Source organism: Chiloscyllium punctatum, chromosome 5, assembly GCF_047496795.1.
Source record: "Chiloscyllium punctatum isolate Juve2018m chromosome 5, sChiPun1.3, whole genome shotgun sequence".
Classification (NCBI taxonomy): Eukaryota; Metazoa; Chordata; class Chondrichthyes; order Orectolobiformes; family Hemiscylliidae; genus Chiloscyllium; species Chiloscyllium punctatum.
The window spans coordinates 106376949-106395791 of NC_092743.1; the positions used below are offsets into that span (position 1 = coordinate 106376949).

The 18843-nt window shown below is 43.3% G+C and overlaps 1 protein-coding gene across 1 annotated transcript in view; it reads left to right on the forward strand.

Moving 5' to 3' along the window:
* LOC140477320 (eukaryotic translation initiation factor 3 subunit E) overlaps positions 1-18843 on the forward strand; it is a 158730-nt gene that overhangs the window by 30891 nt on the left and 108996 nt on the right. Inside the window, exons 6-7 of the mRNA XM_072570991.1 lie at positions 11968-12093; positions 12282-12406. Of these exons, the coding sequence (XP_072427092.1) occupies positions 11968-12093; positions 12282-12406 (251 nt within the window). The remainder of the gene's footprint in view (positions 1-11967; positions 12094-12281; positions 12407-18843) is intronic.

Consider the following 18843-nt stretch of genomic DNA (forward strand, 5'->3'; position numbering starts at 1 on the left):
ATTGGGACAACTCAATCAATATCACCAAGAAATGTGATCTGTTCATTATTATTTTGCATATTGGAGGGTCCTGCTGTGTGCAGATTTGCTGCGTTTCTCATGATTACTTCTCTAAGATACTTCCTTGTCTTCAGAGTACAAGAGACATTCTAAAAATGCAAAGTTTCCAGTTAATGAGAGGGAGCAGAAAGATTCTGTTGGTGATGTAGCCTCGGACTCGTGCAATGCTTGAAAGACCATAGGAAGGCTGTTTTGCCATTTGATAGGGTCATCGCTGATGTCGCATTCCGTATGTCCATTTTCCTGCCTTTCCCTATAAGTCTTGATTGCCCGACTGGTCAAGAATCTATTTATCTCAGCCTTAAGTTTACCAAAAGGATTCTGCCCCCACAGCTCTCTGTGGCAATGTGTTCCAAAGGCACTCCACCTCCTGAGAAGAAATTCCTTCTCATCTCACTCTTCAGTTGGCACCCCAGTAGTCTGACACAAGGCCCTGATCCTAGGCTTTCCAGTGAGAGGGAACTTCCTCTCAGCATTTATCTTGTGAACCTTTGCCATAATCCTAATGGTTGACATCCAACATGGATTCACTAAGCAGCCATAGAGGAACTTGAAGCAGATTTAAAACCGAGATCAGGTGAAATTATTCCTGTCAAAGACAGTGAATCTGTGGAATTCAGTACCCTGGACTAGGGTGGATGATAGGACATTGAGTAAATTTAAGCAATTGATAGGCAGATTTTTAGTTAGTTATGGGTTGAACAGTTATGGAGAGTGGGCAGGGAAGTGGAGTTGAGACCAGATGAGATCAGCCATGTTTGTACTGAATGGCAGAGCAGGCTCGAGAGGCTGAATTGCTTCCTTCTGCTCCAAGTTATGATGTTGTTATGAATTAATCTGCACTTGAAGAGGCAGAGATTCATGAATAGCAGTCAACAGGATTTTGGTAAGGGGTGGTCATGTCTGACTAAATAAGTTGAAGTCCTCACCTCTTGAAGAAAATACATTTGACATCATTTGCTTTGACTTCAAGACTTTTGATAACGTGATAGGAGAGACTGATAGCGAAGCCAAGAGCCCATGGGATCCAAGGAAATGTGGTCCCTTGGCTAAATACCAGGAGGCAGTGGGCGATGGCTGAGGAATATTTTTATGACTGGAAGCCTGTGTTCATGGAGGTTCCATAAATACTAGGGCTCTTGCTGTTTGTGGTATATATAAATAATTTGAGCCATAGGCATAGTCTGAAATGGCTAAGGTTATTTACCTGGGAGTGCCAGAGGCTGGGAGGGGACCTTAGAGGTTTATAAAGTTCTGAGGAGCATGGATAGGATGACTAGCCAAGGTCATTTCCTCAAGGTAGGGCAATCCAAAGTTGGAAGGCATAGGTTTAAGGTGAGAGGGGTAAGATTTCACAGGGACTTAAGGGGCAATGTTTTGATAGAGGGTGGTGTGTATATTCAGTGAGCTGCCAGAGGAGATAGTGGAGGCTGGTACAATAACAACGTTTTCAAGGCATCAAGATGGATATATGAATAGGAAGGGTTTAGAGAGATATGGGCCAAATGCTGGCAAATGGGATTAGATGAATTTAGGACATCTGGTCAGCATGGACAAGAAGGAAAGAAGGGCCTGTTTTCATGCTGTGCATGTCTCTGACACTGACCTTGTGGAAATCCAAATACATTTCTGTTAGTTCCCCTGTATCCACTCTGGTTGAGACTTTTCAGAAAAACTCGAATAACTTAGTCAGATATGATCTTGGATAGTTGAGTGTGGGGGAGCTGATGAGCAATTGGTATGTGCAAGGTGGGGGATCCTGGACAGCTGATGAGCAGCGGGTGTGGAGAGTGGAGCTGATGAGAGCACCGGGTGCATGGAGTAGGGAGTTGATGAGAACAGTGGGTGTGAAGGGGCAGGGGAGCTGATGAGAGCACCAGATGTCTTTGAGGGGGAGGGAGAGGGGGTGCAAGCTGGTGAGAGCTGTGGGTTCTGGGGGTGGGGGGGGAGTTGGTGAGAACAGCGGGTACGGAAGAGGGGAGCAGGTGAGAGCAGTGGGTGCTGGGGGCAGGAGGAAGTTAGTGAGAGCTGCAGGGGGAGGGGAGAGCTGGTGAAGGCTGTGGGAGTTGGGGAGGAGAGCTGGCAAGAGCACTGGGGGGGAGCTGGTGGGGGACTGTGTGAGGGCAGCGGGTGATGGGGGGATGGAGCTGGTGGCGGGAGAGTGAGCTGATGAGAGCAGTGGGAACAAGGGGTGGGTGAGCTGGTGAAAGCAGCAGGTACAGAGGGGAGAGGTGGGTGGTGGAGAGGTGCCAGCTGGTGGGAAGCATAGGTCAGGAGAGGGTCTTGTTTACTGATTGGGCAGTCAGCTGGTGTCTTTCCATTGCAAGAAATCACAAAATGTGATTCTCATTGGCAAAGCAAAGTTCTTCATATAATCTGTAATAACTTTCGACTACAGTAGTATAGTCAGTAAAGCCATGACACCTGATAGGACACATGAGACCTTACAGTGCTTCTGGTGAGGTGAAGCTAATACCACTGTGATGTAATACAATGCTGGAAATGGACCAGATTTTTATAATGTAATAAGTTTGAAAACTGAAGCTTGAACTCGATTTCTGAGGCATTGGAAATTGATTTCTAACTTGAATTTCTGCATCAAATTATGACTTAATCTCCATTTTGTGGGTTAAGTAAATTTAAGAGAAGGAATAACATCTATATTCCACAATGTAAACAACTTTGTTGAGACCATATCAGAAGAGGGTGAAACCATACATATCATCTTCTATTACTCTTATTTGTGAATTTATTGATGTTGATCAGGTTTGAGAGTCTGTTATTTTTGTTGTGACTGGGACATGAGGAAAACGCTGGTAATCAAGCCCCACTACTCCAGAAGTTGCACCATTAGTATAACTTTTGATTCAATTTCCGAAGTAGCCAAGAGTTTATCTTTGGTCTTCCCATCCAGAATAAAAGACTTTTGCTGAGTTTTAAAATTGTGGCCAAAAAAGTTGGCATCTAAATTCTAATCTAGAGTTAGAACCATATCCCCTTTTTAATCTGCCCCACTCCAGGTCCTTGCTCCCAGTCGTGCAATGTTTTTACCATCCCCCAGACCTCCCCTTCACTAAGGATGAACAATCAATCTTCAGTAAAGGTTTCACCTTCATTCCCTTAGGCTCCTGGATCAATGAATTCAACACGCATTGCGACATTGAACTTTTCTTCTGCCACCTCCACCTCCATGCTTACTTTTTCCATCAGGACTCCCACCCACCCTCTGCAGACCCCTTCTCCCACCACCAACACACCTCATTCACCTCAATACTCCATGCTGGTCTGTTACATGCCTTCGATCTCTTCATCTCCAACTGCTGCCATGACATTGACCACCTTAACCTGTCTAACCCCCTCACCCACTCTAACCTCTCACTCTCGCAATGCGCAGGCCTCCACTTCCTCCGCTCCAACCCCAACCTCACCATCAAACCAGCAGACCCGAAGGGTGCAGTGGTAATTTGGCGCACCGACCTCTACACCATTGAACCCAAGCACCAACTTGCAGACAACTCCTTCTACTGCCACCGCAAACATGACCTCCCCTTCTATCATCAAACCATCTCCCACACCATCCACGACCTCATCACCTCAGGGGATCCACCAAAAGCCTCCAGGAACCCCACACTGCTGGGTTCTACCTCCTACCCAAAATTCACAAACCCGACTTCCCCTGTTTTCAACCTGTTCCTGCCCCACCAGTTTATGTCTGCATACCTTGACATCGTTCTGTCTGCTTTGGTCCAGAATCTTCACATATACGTTTGTGACACCACCCACACCCTCTACCTCCTCAATGACTTTTCTTTCCCAGGCCCCCAATGCCTCATCTTCACATGGACATACAGTCCCTGTACACATCCGTCCGCCATGACGAAGGTCTCCAAGCCCTCTGATCCTTGCTGTCCTGCCAACCCAACCAGTACCTTCCCACTGACACGTTCATTCAATTGGTTGAACCGGTCCACACCCTCAGCAGTTTCTCCTTCGAATCCTCCCACTTCCTTCCGACCAAAGGGGTAGCCATGGGTACCCGCATGGGCCCCAGCTGTGCCTGCCTCTTCATGGGATATGTGGAACAGTCCATCTTCTGCAGCTACGCTGGCACCATTCTTCACCTTTTTCTCTGCTACATTGATGATTATTATGGTGCCATTTTGTGCTCCCCCCAAGGAGGTGCATTAACTTCATGAACACCTTCCACTCCAACCTCAAGTTTACCTGGACCATCTCTGACACCTCCCTTCTGTTCCTGGACCCCTCAATCTCCATTTCCGGCACCAACTCAACACTGATATCTACTTCAAACCCACCTACTCCCAACTCCACAGCTACCTGGACTACACCTCCCACTCTGCCTCCTGTAAAAACACTATCCGTTATTCCCAACTCCTTCACCTCCACTGCATCTGCACCCAGGAGGACCAGTTCAACCACACAACATCCCAGATGCCCACCTCCGTTGAATATCACAATTTCCCCTCTCATATGGTTAACGATGCCCTCAAGTGCAACTCCTCCACTTCCTGTACCTCTGCCCTTGCAGCCTACCCCTCCAATTATAACAAGGACAGACCCCTAGTCTTCACCTTGCACCCCACCAACCTCCGGACACGTCACGTCATCATCTGCAATTTCCACCAACTACAAATCGACCCCACCACCAAGGATGTATTTCCCTCCCCACCCCTATCTGCGTTCCCGAGAAACCATTCCCTCCGCGACTCCCTTGTTAGGTCCACACCCGCCAACAACCCACCCTCCACTCCCAGCATCTTTTCCCTACCTCCACAAGAAGTGCGAAACCTGTGCTCACACCTGTCTCCTCAACTCTGTCCAAGGTCCCAAAGGATCCTTCCACATCCAGCAGAGATTTACCTGTACTTCCAAACTTGTCATCTACTGTGTCCTATGTGTTGGAGAGACAGGATGCCAACTTGTGGAATGTTTTAGAGAACACCTCTAGGATGCACACACACTAAACAATTACACCGCCCTGTGGCTGACCACTTTAACTCCCCCCTCCCACTCTGCCAAGGACATTCAAGTCCTTGGCCTCCTCCACTGCCATACTCGAGCCACCTGACGCCTGGGGGAAGAACGCCTCATCTTCCACTTTGGGACCCTCCAATCACATGGGATCAATATAGATTTCACCAGTTTTCCCATTTCCCCTCCCCCCACCTTACCCCAGATCTAACCTTCCAACTCAGCGCCACCCTCTTGAATTCTCCTACCTGTCCCATGTTCCTTCCTTCACTCGTTCTTAATGAAGAGCTCTGGCCCGAAACATCAATTCTCCTGCTCCTCAGATGCTGCCTGACCTGCTGTTCTTTTCCAGCCACACATTCTTGACTCTGATCTCCAGCATCTGCAGACCTCACTTTCTCCTATCACCTTCACATCATTAGCACATCGTGAGAAACATCCTGACTCTGCAGAAATGATAATTTAGAAAGGCCAAAAGAAACCACACTCATCAGCCAATATTATGAAAAGTAAAGGAGAGATTTTGACAGATTCTCAGGCCATTGGATTTCCTATTGTTGGAACTGAATTGTTGACAGCTGCAGAACTGTGGAAGTTCTGGAAACACACATCGATTTGGATGGTAACCAAGTGATTCCAAGTCCTTAGTGTTTGCAGTTGTGATGAAGTTGAAAGCAGAAAGGTTCACTTTAAAATAGAAAGTGTTTTCTGAATTTTCAAGTGAACTTCAAGTGCAAGCTCAGCTGCCTGAATGGAAAGGCTGGGAGAATGAGCTGTTCCAAAATAGATACGTGTAGCAAATGGCTGTTAAATGGATACCTGAGTTTTGGTTGCTGTTTTAACAGCAATTCAAATTTAACCAATTAGTTTAAAGCATGCCCAGGGTACTGAACCCCAATCGAGTTTGAATTTCTTGTTTTGACAGCAATGAGATGATATGATGTTGGGGTTATGAAAAAAAATGCGGGCATTTTAAAAATTGGTCCATGAGAACAACTGCCATCAATCAGCCAAGGAACTGCCGGACAGCTAACTGCCCATCTAGCATCTTGCACTTAAAGAAATTAGAGAACACTATCTATCAAAAGTACCTTTTCATGGAAAACATACTTGCAGTAAAAAGAAGGAAGACTACCCAGGGAGATCATCAGCCGGAAGATTGAAGAATGCCGACAAGATTATGTGGTCTTGAGACCTTGCGGTGTTGTGGTCTTAATGTTCAATAATGATGACATTGGAGCAGCATTTTCATAGTTGGGGTCAAATAGTAAGTACTTAAGGAAAGGGGGCTTGGATTTGTGAATAATGTTTTGTTTCATGTTCACTATTAGAGTTAGGAAAATAAATTGTTATTTTTCTTTAAATGATGGAAATTAGGAGTTGTCTATCACTCACTCACATTTTATCAGATTGGAAGGAGAGCTTTTCTGGGTGTTTGGTTTTAATTAACAGAGGGGTTTGACCTCTGCGTTGTAATACTGTTCACTTTCTCAAAGTTTAAAAGATGGTCAAAATACTGAGATGTGTAAAGTTTGAGGTTCTGGAATACTTGCACCAGGAGAGGGGGAGAGAAGCTTGCAGCTTTATTGCAAACTTTAGAGGCTTTCTTCCTTCGTCCATACGATTTTGAAACTAAAACCAAGAGTAGAAAGAACTGTTGGGCATCAGTGCTGATGGTTGCCCATAGTCTCTTCCAAAGCCAGGTTGTCCACTATTTAAATGTAATAAACCCCATCCCTTATCTCCTTAAAAGCTTTGATTAGCTGTTTCTAAAACCATTTGACTAATTGTAATCATCAGGTGCATCTCGGCCTCGATTAAACACTGGATTTGAAATCTCCTGATTTCCCTTTTCCCTTGGTGAAAAAAACTGTTTAATCCAGAAATTGTCCAAACGATCCAAAGTCTTCCTGTTTTCACACTGTCCACAAATCTAGACCCAACACACTCAAGTGGCTAAGAAAATACTGCAAGCTGTGATCTTTGAAACATGTTTGCACATAGCCACTGAAAATCAGCTATGCATCAATTCTGTTGCAATAGAATTGTGTGACCTCCAACTACTTGTGTTTAAAGTTATGAAGTGGGAAGCAATCTACTTGTAAACAATTAGTCGTAGAGATGTACAGCATGGAAACAGACCCTTCAGTCCAACCCATCCATGCCGACCAGATATCCCAACCCAATCCAGTTCCACCTGCCAGCACCCGGCCCATATCCCTCCAAACCCTTCCTATTCATATACCCATCCAAATGCCTCTTCAATGTTGCAATTGTACCAGCCTCCACCACTTCCTCGAGCAGCTCATTCCATACATGTACCACCCTCTGTGTGAAAACTGTGCCCCTTAGGTCTCTTTTATGTCTTTCCCCTCTCACCCTAAACCTATGGCCTCTAGTTCTGGACTCCCTGACCCCAGGGAAAAGACTTTGTCTATTTATCCTATCTATGCCCCTTGTAATTTTGTAAACCTCTGTAAGGTCACCCCTCCGCCTCCGACGCTCCAGGGAAAACAGCCCCAGCCTGTTCAGCCTCTCACTGTAACTCAGATCCTCCAACCCTGGCAACATCCTTGTAAATCTTTTCTGAACCCTTTCAAGTTTCACAACATCTTTCTGATATGAAGGAGACCAGAATTGCATGCAATATTCCAACAGTGGCCTAACCAATGTCTTGTACAGCTGCAACATGACCTCCCAACTTCTGTACTCAATACTCTGACCAATAAAGGAAAGCATACCAAACACCTTCTTCACTATCCTATTTACCTGCGACTCCACTTTCAAGGAACTATGAACCTGTACTCCAAGGTCTCTTTGTTCAGCAAACCTCCCTAGGACCTTACCCTTAAGTGTATAAGTCCTGCTAAGATGTGCTTTCCCAAAATACAGCACCTCTCATTTATCTGAATTAAACTCCATCTGCCACTTCTCAGCCCATTGGCCCATTTGGTCCAATCAGATCCTGTTGTAATCTGAGCTAACCCTCTTCGCTATCCACGACACCTCCAATTTTGGTGTCATCTGCAAACTTACTAACTGTACCTCTTATGGTAGCATCCAAATCATTTATGTAAATGACAAAAGGTAGAGGGCCCAGCACCGATCCTGTGGTACTCCACTGGTCACAGGCCTCCAGTCTGAAAAACAACTCTCCACCACCACCCTTTGTCTTCTACCTTTGAGCCAGTTCTGTAGCCAAATGGCTAGTTCTCCCTGTATTCCATGAGATCTAACCTTGCTAATCAGTCTCCCAATGGGAACCTTGACGAACACCTTACTGAAGTCCATATAGATCACATCCACTGCTCTGCCCTCATCAATCTTCTTTGTTACTTCTTCAAAAAACTCAATCAAGTTTATTAGACATGACTTCCCACGCACAAAGCCATGTTGACTATCCCGAATCAGTCCTTGTCTTTCCAAAGACATGTACATCCTGTCCCTCAGGATTCCCTCCAACAACTTGCCCAACACCGAGATCAGGCTCACTGGTCTATAGTTCCCTAGCTTGTCTTTACCACCCTTCTTAAACAGTAGCACCACGTTCGCCAACCTCCAGTCTTCCGGCACCTCACCTGTGACTATCGATGATACAAATATCTCAGCAAGAGGCCCAGCAATCACTTCTCGAGCTTCCCACAGAGTTCTCAGGTACAACTGATCAGGTCCTGGGGATTTATCCATCTTTAACTGTTTCAAGGCATGCAGCACTTCCTCCTCTGTAATTTGGACATTTTGCAAGATGTCACCATCTAATTCTCTACAGTCTATATCTTCCATATCCTTTTCCACAGTAAATACTGATGCAAAATATTCATTTAGTATCTCCCCCATTTTCTGTGGCTCCACACAAAGGCCGCCTTGCTGATCTTTGAGGGGCCCTATTCTCTCCCTAGTTACCCTTTTGTCCTTAATATATTTGTAAAAACCCTTTGGATTCTCCTTAATTCTATTTGCCAAAGCTACCTCATGTCCCCGTTTTGCCCTCCTGATTTCCCTCTTAACTATACTCCTACTTCATTTATACTCTTCTAAGGATTCACTCGATTTATCCTGTCTATACCTGACATATGCTTGCTCCTTTTTCTTAACCAAACCCTCAATTTCTTTAGTCATACAGCATTCCCTATACCTACCAGCTTTCCCTTTGACCCTGACAGGAATATACTTTCTCTGGATTCTTGTTATCTCATTTCTGAAGGCTTCCCATTTTTCAGCCATCTCTTTTACCTGCGAACATCTGCCTCCAACCAGCTTTTGAAAGTTCTTGCCTAATACCGTCAAAATTGGCCTTTCTCCAATTTAGAACTTCAACTTTTAGATCTGGTCTATCCTTTTCCATCACTATTTTAAAACAAATAGAATTATGGTCGCTGGCCCCAAAGTGCTCCCTCACTGACACCTCAGTCACCTGTCCTGCCTTATTTCCCAAGTGTAGGTCAAGTTTTGCACCTTCTTTAGTAGGTACATCCACATACTGAATCAGAAAATTGTCTTGTACACACTTACGAAATTCCTCTCCATCTAAACCTTTAATACTATGGCAGACCCAGTCGATGTTTGTTAAGTTAAAATCCCCTACCATAACTACCCTATTATTCTTACAGATAGCTGAGATCTCCTTACAAGTTTGTTTCTCAATTTCCCTCTGACTATTGGGGGTCTATTATGCAATCCCAATAAGGTGATCATCCCTTTCTTATTTCTCAGTTCCACCCAACTAACTTCTCTGGATGTATTTCCAGCAATATCCTCCCTCAGCACAGCTGTTATGCTATCCCTTAACAAAAATGCCACTCCCCTCCTCTCTTGCCTCCCTTTCTTTCCTTCCTGTAGCATTTGTATCCTGGAACATTAAGCTGCCAGTCCTGCCCATCCCTGAGCCATGTTTCCGTAATTGCTATGATATCCCAGTCCCATGTTCTAAACCATGCCCTGAGTTAATTTGCCTTCCTTGTTAGGCCCCTTGCAGTTCAATTTATTAGTCTAGTCTACCTTGTCCCTACCTGCTCTGACTGTTTGACTCACTTCTGTTCTCAACTATACCCGTCTCAGATTGATCTTTCCTCACTATCTCCCTTGGTCCCACCCCACCACCTTACTAGTTTAAATCCTCCCAAGCAGTTCTAGCAAATTTCCCTTCCAGTATATTAGTCCCCTTCCAATTTAGGTGCAATCCATCCTTCTTGTACAGGTCACTTCTACCCCAAAAGAGATTCCAATGATCCAAAAATGTGAATCCTTCTCCCATACACCAGCTCCTCAGCCACGCATTCATCTGCTCTATCCTCCTATTCCTGCCCTCACCAGCTCGTAGCACTGGGAATAATCCTGATAATACTACCCTCGAACCTCCTTTTTAAATTTCTGCCTAACTCTCTGTAATTTCCCTTCAGAATCTCAACCTTTTCCCTTCCAATGTCGTTGGTTCCAATGTGGACAATGACCTCCTGCTGGCCTCTCTCCCCCGTGAGAACATTCTGCACCCTCTCTGAGACATCCTTGATCCTGGCACCAGGGAAACAACACACCATTCTGCTTTTTCTCTGCTGGTCACAGAAACAGTACAAAGCAGTATTTACCAGTTCTGCCTTGATGCCTAAATACCAGAAAGATAAATGCACCAGTGTTTGGATAGAAGTAAGCAACCACTTATTTTACTTTGCAAGTTTCCTTATTTTTATTTTGTATGTTACCACAGACATGCACATGTGTAGCGTTTGCTCCATTTCACACTGTGCTGAAGTAGTCATTTACTTATTCACAGAGAACAGGCAATGTCAAGTATTTAGGGAACAAATATTTAAGGAACAGATACACATGTGAGGTTTCAATTTGTTATAAGCAAATTCCATTGAAACAGTGCTTCGTGATAAGGCTGCAACCATTCATGAGCAAAAGTTTAATAAGATTCTGTCGAAGTTTGTTTTTTAAAACCAATAAATAACTGTCCTGTCATAGTCATTTAGCATGGAAACAGATCTTTCAGTCCAACTCATCCATGCCATCCAGATATCCTAAACTAGTCTAGTTCCATTTGCCAGCACTTGGCCTATATCCCTCTGAACCCTTCATATTAATATACCCATCAAGGTGCCTTTTAAATGTTGTAACTGTACCAGCCTCCACCACTTCCTCTGGCAGCTTAGTCCGTACATGCACCACCTTCTGCATGAAAATATTGCCCTTTAGAACCCTTATAAATTTTTCTCCTCTCACTCTAAACCTATGCCCTCTATTTCTAGACTTCCCCCACTCCACGGAAAAGACCTTGTCTGTTTAACCTATCCATGCCCATCATGATTTTATGAACCTCACAACCCTCAGCCTCCGACACTCCAGGGAAAACAGCCCCAGCCTACGCAGCCTCTCCCTGTAACTCAAATCCTCCAATCCTGGCAACATCTATGTAAATCTTGTCTGAACCCTTTCAAGTTTCACAATATCCTTCCTATAGAGGGGAGACCAGAATTGCACACAGTGGCTTAACCAATGTCCTGTACAGCAGCAGCATGACCTCTCAACTCTTATACCCTGTGCAGTGACCAATGAAGGCAAGCATACCAAACACTTTCTTCACTATCCTATCTACCTGTAACTCCACTTTCAAGGAGCTATGAACCTGCACTCCAGGGCTGTCATGTGTAGTTTGCAATCTGAGAATGCAGAATTAATTCCAGCAGGCTGGCTCATATTTGATTGTTTTTTAACTGATTGACCAGAATTAACTTGTGACTCCAAAATCATAATGCTACATTATTTAACCAAGCCATTTGGGCTTTTTCCAGTGCTCACTACAGGTAGTTTCTGTGTATCAGCAACTGTTTGAAATACCTCACTAGTTCTGGTAAGGCAACAAGTTCAGTGGGTTGAGCTTAATAAATTTCATGTATTTTCTTTCTGTTTCAACAGGTTCCTTCGACAGACCGGAATGCCCTGAGTTCACTCTGGGGCAAGCTAGCATCAGAAATTCTGATGCAGAACTGGGAAGCTGCTATGGAAGACCTAACACGACTCAAAGAAACCATTGATAACAATGTAGGCACCTTTTTGAATACATTGCACTCTTTTGCCCAATTTGTTTAACCTGAAGTAAACTGATTCTTCGTCAAATTTCAGAAGAATTCATCATTATGCTTTGTATGTTCTATATGTTTAGTGCACATGGAGCTTTGCAGTAAATTTTAACCTGCAGATTAAAAGTTTGTTTCTTTTTTTTTTCTTAGTCCGTCAGTTCACCACTCCAATCTCTTCAGCAGAGGACATGGTTAATCCACTGGTCTCTGTTTGTATTCTTCAATCACCCTAAAGGCAGAGACAATATCATTGACCTCTTCCTTTACCAGGCACAGTGAGTACCTTAAACCCACACTGCTTTCACTTGTTAAATTCAGTTATGCACAAAGTTTAACAGTTAATTAATGGAAGCACCATCATCGAAGGGGGCTGTCATTTTTGTCCCAGACATCAGTGGAGGCAGGCTCAATGAACATGTTCAAGACGGAGTCTAGTCTCCAGAGTGATGAATGTTAAGGAGGGTAGGCAGCAAAGTGAAGTCAAAATCACAGTCTGATTAACCATGACATAGCTCAAGGGGCCAAATGGCCTACTTGTGCTCCTATTTCTTACGAAGGCTGAAAATTGTTCTCGTTCTTTACACGTTATGGACTTGTTCTCTAGTTTTCCACAGGTGCATTTCACCCAGCAACTGAAAAACTTAAATTGGCCAAGCCACTTACAATTCAATATATGAGATAGCATTAAAATCCAGCCAAGAGTGATACAGCAAATATCATGTTAATCAATGTTGTAGTGATTTTTGCTTTGAGTATCTGCAGTTTAATTTCTTGCCAGCAAAGTGGAGTTTGAGTGTGAGAGCCTGAAAACAAATCAAACCATTAAATTCGAACCTTGGAGGACAAGGGGAAATTGAGAGCTTAGTCAAAATGAGAAAGGAGGCATATGTAAGGTCTAGGAAACTGAAAACAGACAAAAACCCTCAAAGAATATAACAATAACAGAAAAAAACTTAAACAAGGAATTAGGAGGGCTAAAAGAGGCCATGAAATGTCTTTTGCAAACAGGATTGAGGAAAAGCCCAAGGCATTATATTATATACAAGGGGGTAGCTAGGGAAAGGGTTAGATCCACGCAACTCAAAGGTGGGAATTTGTGTGGAGCTGGAGGAAGTAGGTGAGGTCCTTAACAAATACTTTGTGTTGGGATTCAGAAAGGAGAAAGACATGGTAGATGGTGAGTCTTGAGAGTAGTATGTTGATATTCCAAGGCATACCAATATAAAAGAGGTGGTGGTGCTGGATGTTTTGAAAAGAATTAAGGTTGACAAGTCTTCAGGACCTGATGGGATCTGTGTTAGGGGGAGCAGGAGAAGAAATTGCGAGGGCTTTCTGTGCAATCTTTGTATCATCCTTAGTCATAGAAGAGATCCTGGAGAATTAGAGAATAGCTAGATTTGTTCCTTTGTTTAAAGGAAGGGCAGCAGAGATATTCTGGGAGATTACAGGCCGATGGGCCTTATGTCAGTGGTAAGGAAATTATGTATTCTATCCTGTAAATGTCCCCAAGCTAAAGAAAACAAAATGCTGCATGAGAAGTGTCAACATAGTTGGCAATTTTTTTCCTTTTTAAAAGACTGCTATGTTCACCTTTGTATGCTTTTGGGTGACAGGGACACCCAGTCCTGGTTTTTGTTTTTAAATTCTCATATGATACTGTCAACACTTGCTAGGCCAGCATTTATTGCCTCTCCCTAATTGCACTCAAGGTGGTAATGGTGAGCTGCCCTCTTTCACTACAGCAATCCTTGGAGTGTAGGTACACTACAGTACTTTAGCACATTAACTGGACGGATCTGTTCCTCATTCCTGATGAAGGGCTTTTGCCCGAAACGTCGATTTTCCTGCTGCTCGAATGCTGCCTGACCTGCTGTGCTTTTCTAGCACCACTCTGATCTAAACTCTGGTTTCCAGCATCTGCAGTCCTCACCGTTGCCTGCTTGATCGAACTGATGATGTGGCGATTAGTCAGGTTGGATTTGTCCTGTGTTTTTTCTACAGGACATAGCTGCGCAATTTTCCACATTGTTGAATAGATTCCAGTGTGTACTGTGGAACAGCTTGGCGAGGGGAGAGCCAAGTTCTGGAGTACTATTCCTGGAATGTTGTCAAGACCCATTGCCTTTGCAATACCCATTGTCTCCAACTGTTTCTTGATTTCACTTGGAGTGAAACAAATTGGTTGAAGACTGGTATCTGTAATGCTGATGACCACTGAGGAGGCCGAGATGGATTATCCACTCGGCAGTTTTGGCCAAAGATTGCTGCAAATGTTTCAGCCTTTATTGTTGCACTGATGTGCTGGGCTTTTCCATCATTGGGGGTATTTGTGCAGCCGCCTCCTCCAGTGTGTTGTTTGATTGTCCACCACCATTCACGACTGGATGTGGCAGGACTGCTTAAATCTGATCTGTTTTTTATGGGATCATTTAGCCCTGTGTTTCACTTCCTGCTTATGCCATTTGGCATAAAAGTATTCCAGGTTGGTAGCTTCACCTGGTTGACACCTCATTTTCAGGTATGCTCAGTGCATCTCCTGGTATGCCCTCTTGCACTTTGCATATAACCAGCGTTGATCCCCTGGTTTGATGGTAATGGTTGAGTGGTCGTTATGCTGGGCCATGAGGTTGCAGAGTATGCTGGAGTACAATCCTGCTGCTGTTGATGCTCATTGTACCTCATGGATGCCCAGTCTTGAGATGCTAGATCTGTTTGAAATCTGTCCCATTTAGCAAGGTGATACCACCATACAACACAATTGAGGTTATTCTCAATGTGAAGGCAGGACTTCATCTCCGTAGGGACTGTGTGGTTGTCACTTTGGCAGATGCATGGACAGATGCATCTGCGACCGGCAGATTAGTAAGGATGAGGTCAAGTATGTTTTTCCATCATCTTGATTCCCTCACTAGCTGCTTTGATCCAATCTAGCAGTTTGTCCTTTAGGATCCGACCAGCTCAATCAGTCGCATTATTCTTTAAAGCTTTGCTTGCCTGCTTTACAAAGTTACTTGACTTGCCCGAAATTGGCTAATAGCCCACATTAGTCTTCTGATTTTAGTAATTACTGTTGAACAAAACTCCCAGAAATCACCATCCAAAATGTCCAAACAGTTCCATGTTCTCATTCTTCATCTTGGTTCAGTATAAATTTATTACCTTCTGTAAGATAGAGTGTACAGAAAAGAAAAGGATGGGGCTTGCAAGTTAGCTACTTCAATAACCATAAAATAACTTATAATTGTATGTGGATTGGCCACTAGATCAACATCCGAGGCAATGATTCAATCCAGTATATCAGGAACAATTTCTTCAAGTGGTATTGTCTAGAGCCAACCTGAGAGCGGGTTACTTTGCACAGTGAGCAGTGAGATAGATTGATGACCTCCTAGTAAAGGGATTTTTATGTGACAGTGATCCTACATTTCTGGTTAAATTTCAGTGCAGAAGGGAAATATAATTGCACAAAGGCAGAGTGAATTTGAAAAATTGGTGAAAAGGCAGGACAGTAGATTTGCTGTTGCAAGCTTTTTTAAGAATGTGTTTAATGTCGCAATGCGAAAGCCAGGTTCCTTGAAACAGATGCATCATTTGTGGAGTTAAGGAGTTAAGTAAAGGAGTTAAGGATAGTATCAACTTGAAAGCAGCACTGCAATTCTGCAAAGATTAGTGGTTGATCAGAAGATTGAACAGATTCTAAGTATCAGCAAGGCAAATCTTTAAATAATAGAGGAATAGAGTAAGAAACTATATTTTATAGATTCAACAATTAATTAAAAAAGGAAAAAGAACTGTCTAGTGTTAGTCCTCAAGTACATAAGAATTTTTAAAATTCTGTTATGGGATTCAGTTATCACTGCCTGAGTTTGTAGATAGATTCACGCAGAATCAAAGGTTCACATTTTTTGGACAGGGTGTGGTAGACGCAAAGTGTAGCTGAGACCACCACTAGATCATCTGTGAACTTAACCGAGTCGTGAAACACGCTTACTCCTGCTCCTTTGTTCTGCTGCAGCACCTCAGCAAGGTGATTTTGGCAGCATCTTTGAAACCTGCGTCCTCTACCTATTTGAAGAGCAAGGGCAGCAGATGCATGAAAGTACCACCACAAGAAATTACCTCTCCAAACCACACAGTACCCTGACTTTTAACTATTTGTTGCTCCTTCACTGAGTTTGAATTCCATTTCCAAAAGTACTATAGTGTACCTACACTCCAAGGATTGTTGTAGTGAAAGAGAGCAGCTCACCATTACCACCTTGAGTGCAATTCGGGAGAGGCAATAAATGCTGGCCTAGCCAGTGTTGACTGTATTATATGAGAATTTAAAAACAAAAAAACAGGACTGGGTGTCCCTGTCACCCAGCCACTCAAATATTTTGGGTACAGAATCTAATCAGAGGCCAGATATTGTTTGGGTGGTGCATTCCTGACACCTTAAAGCCTTTGCAGCTTCCATACAGCAAAAGACCAGATTGCACATCCCACGCAAAGATGACATTGCGACAGAGACAGGATTTTTTTTTCGTCCCTAATTGACCTTGAGAACCACTTCAGTCCATTTGGTGTCTCTATGCCCAGTGTTGTTAAGGAGTTTCAGAATTTTGACTCTGACGCTGCCACAACTGAACTGGGAAGTGTGCTGATAATTGTACCCCACTAATTCAGAAGCTGTCACAAAATGTATCAATGTATAAAATTCCAATGAGACCATCAAAATGACCAATTGCCCATAGTGTCCAGAGGTGTGCAGGCTAGGCGGTTTAGTGATTGGAAATGCAGGATTAAGGGGATAGGGTGGGGGGAGGGGTCTACATGGGATGGTCTTTGGAAGGGCAGTGTGAGTTCAATGGGCTGAATGGCCTCTTCCACACTGTAGGGATCCTATGACTGCTACTCTGGAGAAATGCGACTTCACAACCTCAAATATGTATGCACATGTTCAATCATGATTAATACAAAACAAATGGTTTATAAAATATCCGAGAGTTTTGAAGAATGCAGAGTTTTAATTGAGGTATATAAAATGCGAAATGGAATTCACAAATGATGCATAGAAAGGATGTTCCCTCTTGTTGGGTGATCTAGAATTAGAGATCGTGGTCTTAGAATAAGGAGTAGTAGTTTTAAAACACAAATGAAGAGAAATGATTTCTCTCAATGGGTTGTGAATCTTCGAAGTTTACTGGTGGATGCCGGAGTTAATTTGAGGAGGAGACACATGGATTTCTAATTAGTAATGGGTTTTAACGTGGTTCAAGGGAGTGGGCAGGGAAATGGAGTTGAGACAAAGGTGAAATCAGCCATAATCATATTGAATTTTCAAGCAGGCTCGAGGGGCTGAATTGTCTATTCCTGCTCCTAGTTCTTCTGTTCGGAAAAAAGATTATGGGTAGGGTAAACAAAATTTGGGAGGTTGGAAGTAGACCATAGAATAGAAAGTTTTTTTTTTCTCACCCACCTTTTAATTTTTGAAAGAATGGCACACTTTTCTGTAGGATGTTGCTATTTCTTTGATTTGAAGATTGATCAGGTGGACCTAGACTTTTTTTTTGTTTTAGACTTTATTTTATGCTTCCTTGGTTTTTCTGTCTTTTTCTGCACTTGGAGAGGGAGAGATGAATGCCTTCTGTTTGCATTCTCAGGAAGTTTCTTTTCATGCTCCTGTTACATTTCAACTCTGTCTTGCTCAACTAATTAGAGGGCTGTCGTCAGATAGAATTTAGTTTACTGAATTTTGGGTTATGCTCAGTTTTGAACTCTCCCTCTCACTGCTTCAAAAAGCGAAATGGTGTTGAGCAGCTGAGCAACATGCAGCATTTCATTTTTAATTTGCAAAGCTATTCTGATATTTTAATTATAGCACTCGACTTTCTTTTTCATTTTATAGTTTTCCCCCCCCCCCCCAATAAAGAAAGCAGATTCTCGTAAACACTGCAGGCAGTGTAGTTCCAAATCAGAATGGCACGTGGTTAGGAAAATACCTTGGAGGTAATGGCACTCCCATACAACTGCTGCATTTGTTTCTATAGTTGGTAAAGGTCACTGGTTTGGAAAGTGCTGTTGAAGGAGCCATGCTGAATTGCTGTAGCACATCTTGTAGATGATTTACTCTAATGCCACCGTGCCACGGTGCTTGAAGGAGTGCATGTTGAAGATGGTGGATGAATTGCCATTTGAGCAGTCTGCTTCATTCTGGATGGTGTTGGAGCCTTACTCAGTCTGGCAAGTGGCATATTCCATCACACTCGTGATTTGTGTTCTGTAGATGGTAGACTCAGGAGGTGAGTTATGTACTGCAGAGTTTACAACTTCAGATATTTGGTCGAATACTTTCCACTAGTGTGGATCAGTAGGGCTCTATCAACACCCAAACTTTTAGCTTCCAGAGCAAAGTAATCCTTTATTTGATACTACAGCTGACTTCTTTCAATACTGACAGACATTGAGCACAGTGTGTTCCATTTACAATAATTACTGCAGCAACACACTAAAGCTTCTTGAAAACTATCTAGGGATGTCTAGAAAGACAGGACAACAATTCTATTATTTCCAACCCTGTTCTAGGTCATTTAATATCCTAACTTGAAACTACATTGACACTGCTTCATCCTGGGCTAAAATTCCTGGACCTCACCCATCGTACTTCAGCTTCTTGATCTATTACAGTTCAGGAAGCTGGTATGCCACTTGAAGGGGGATTAGGAATGGC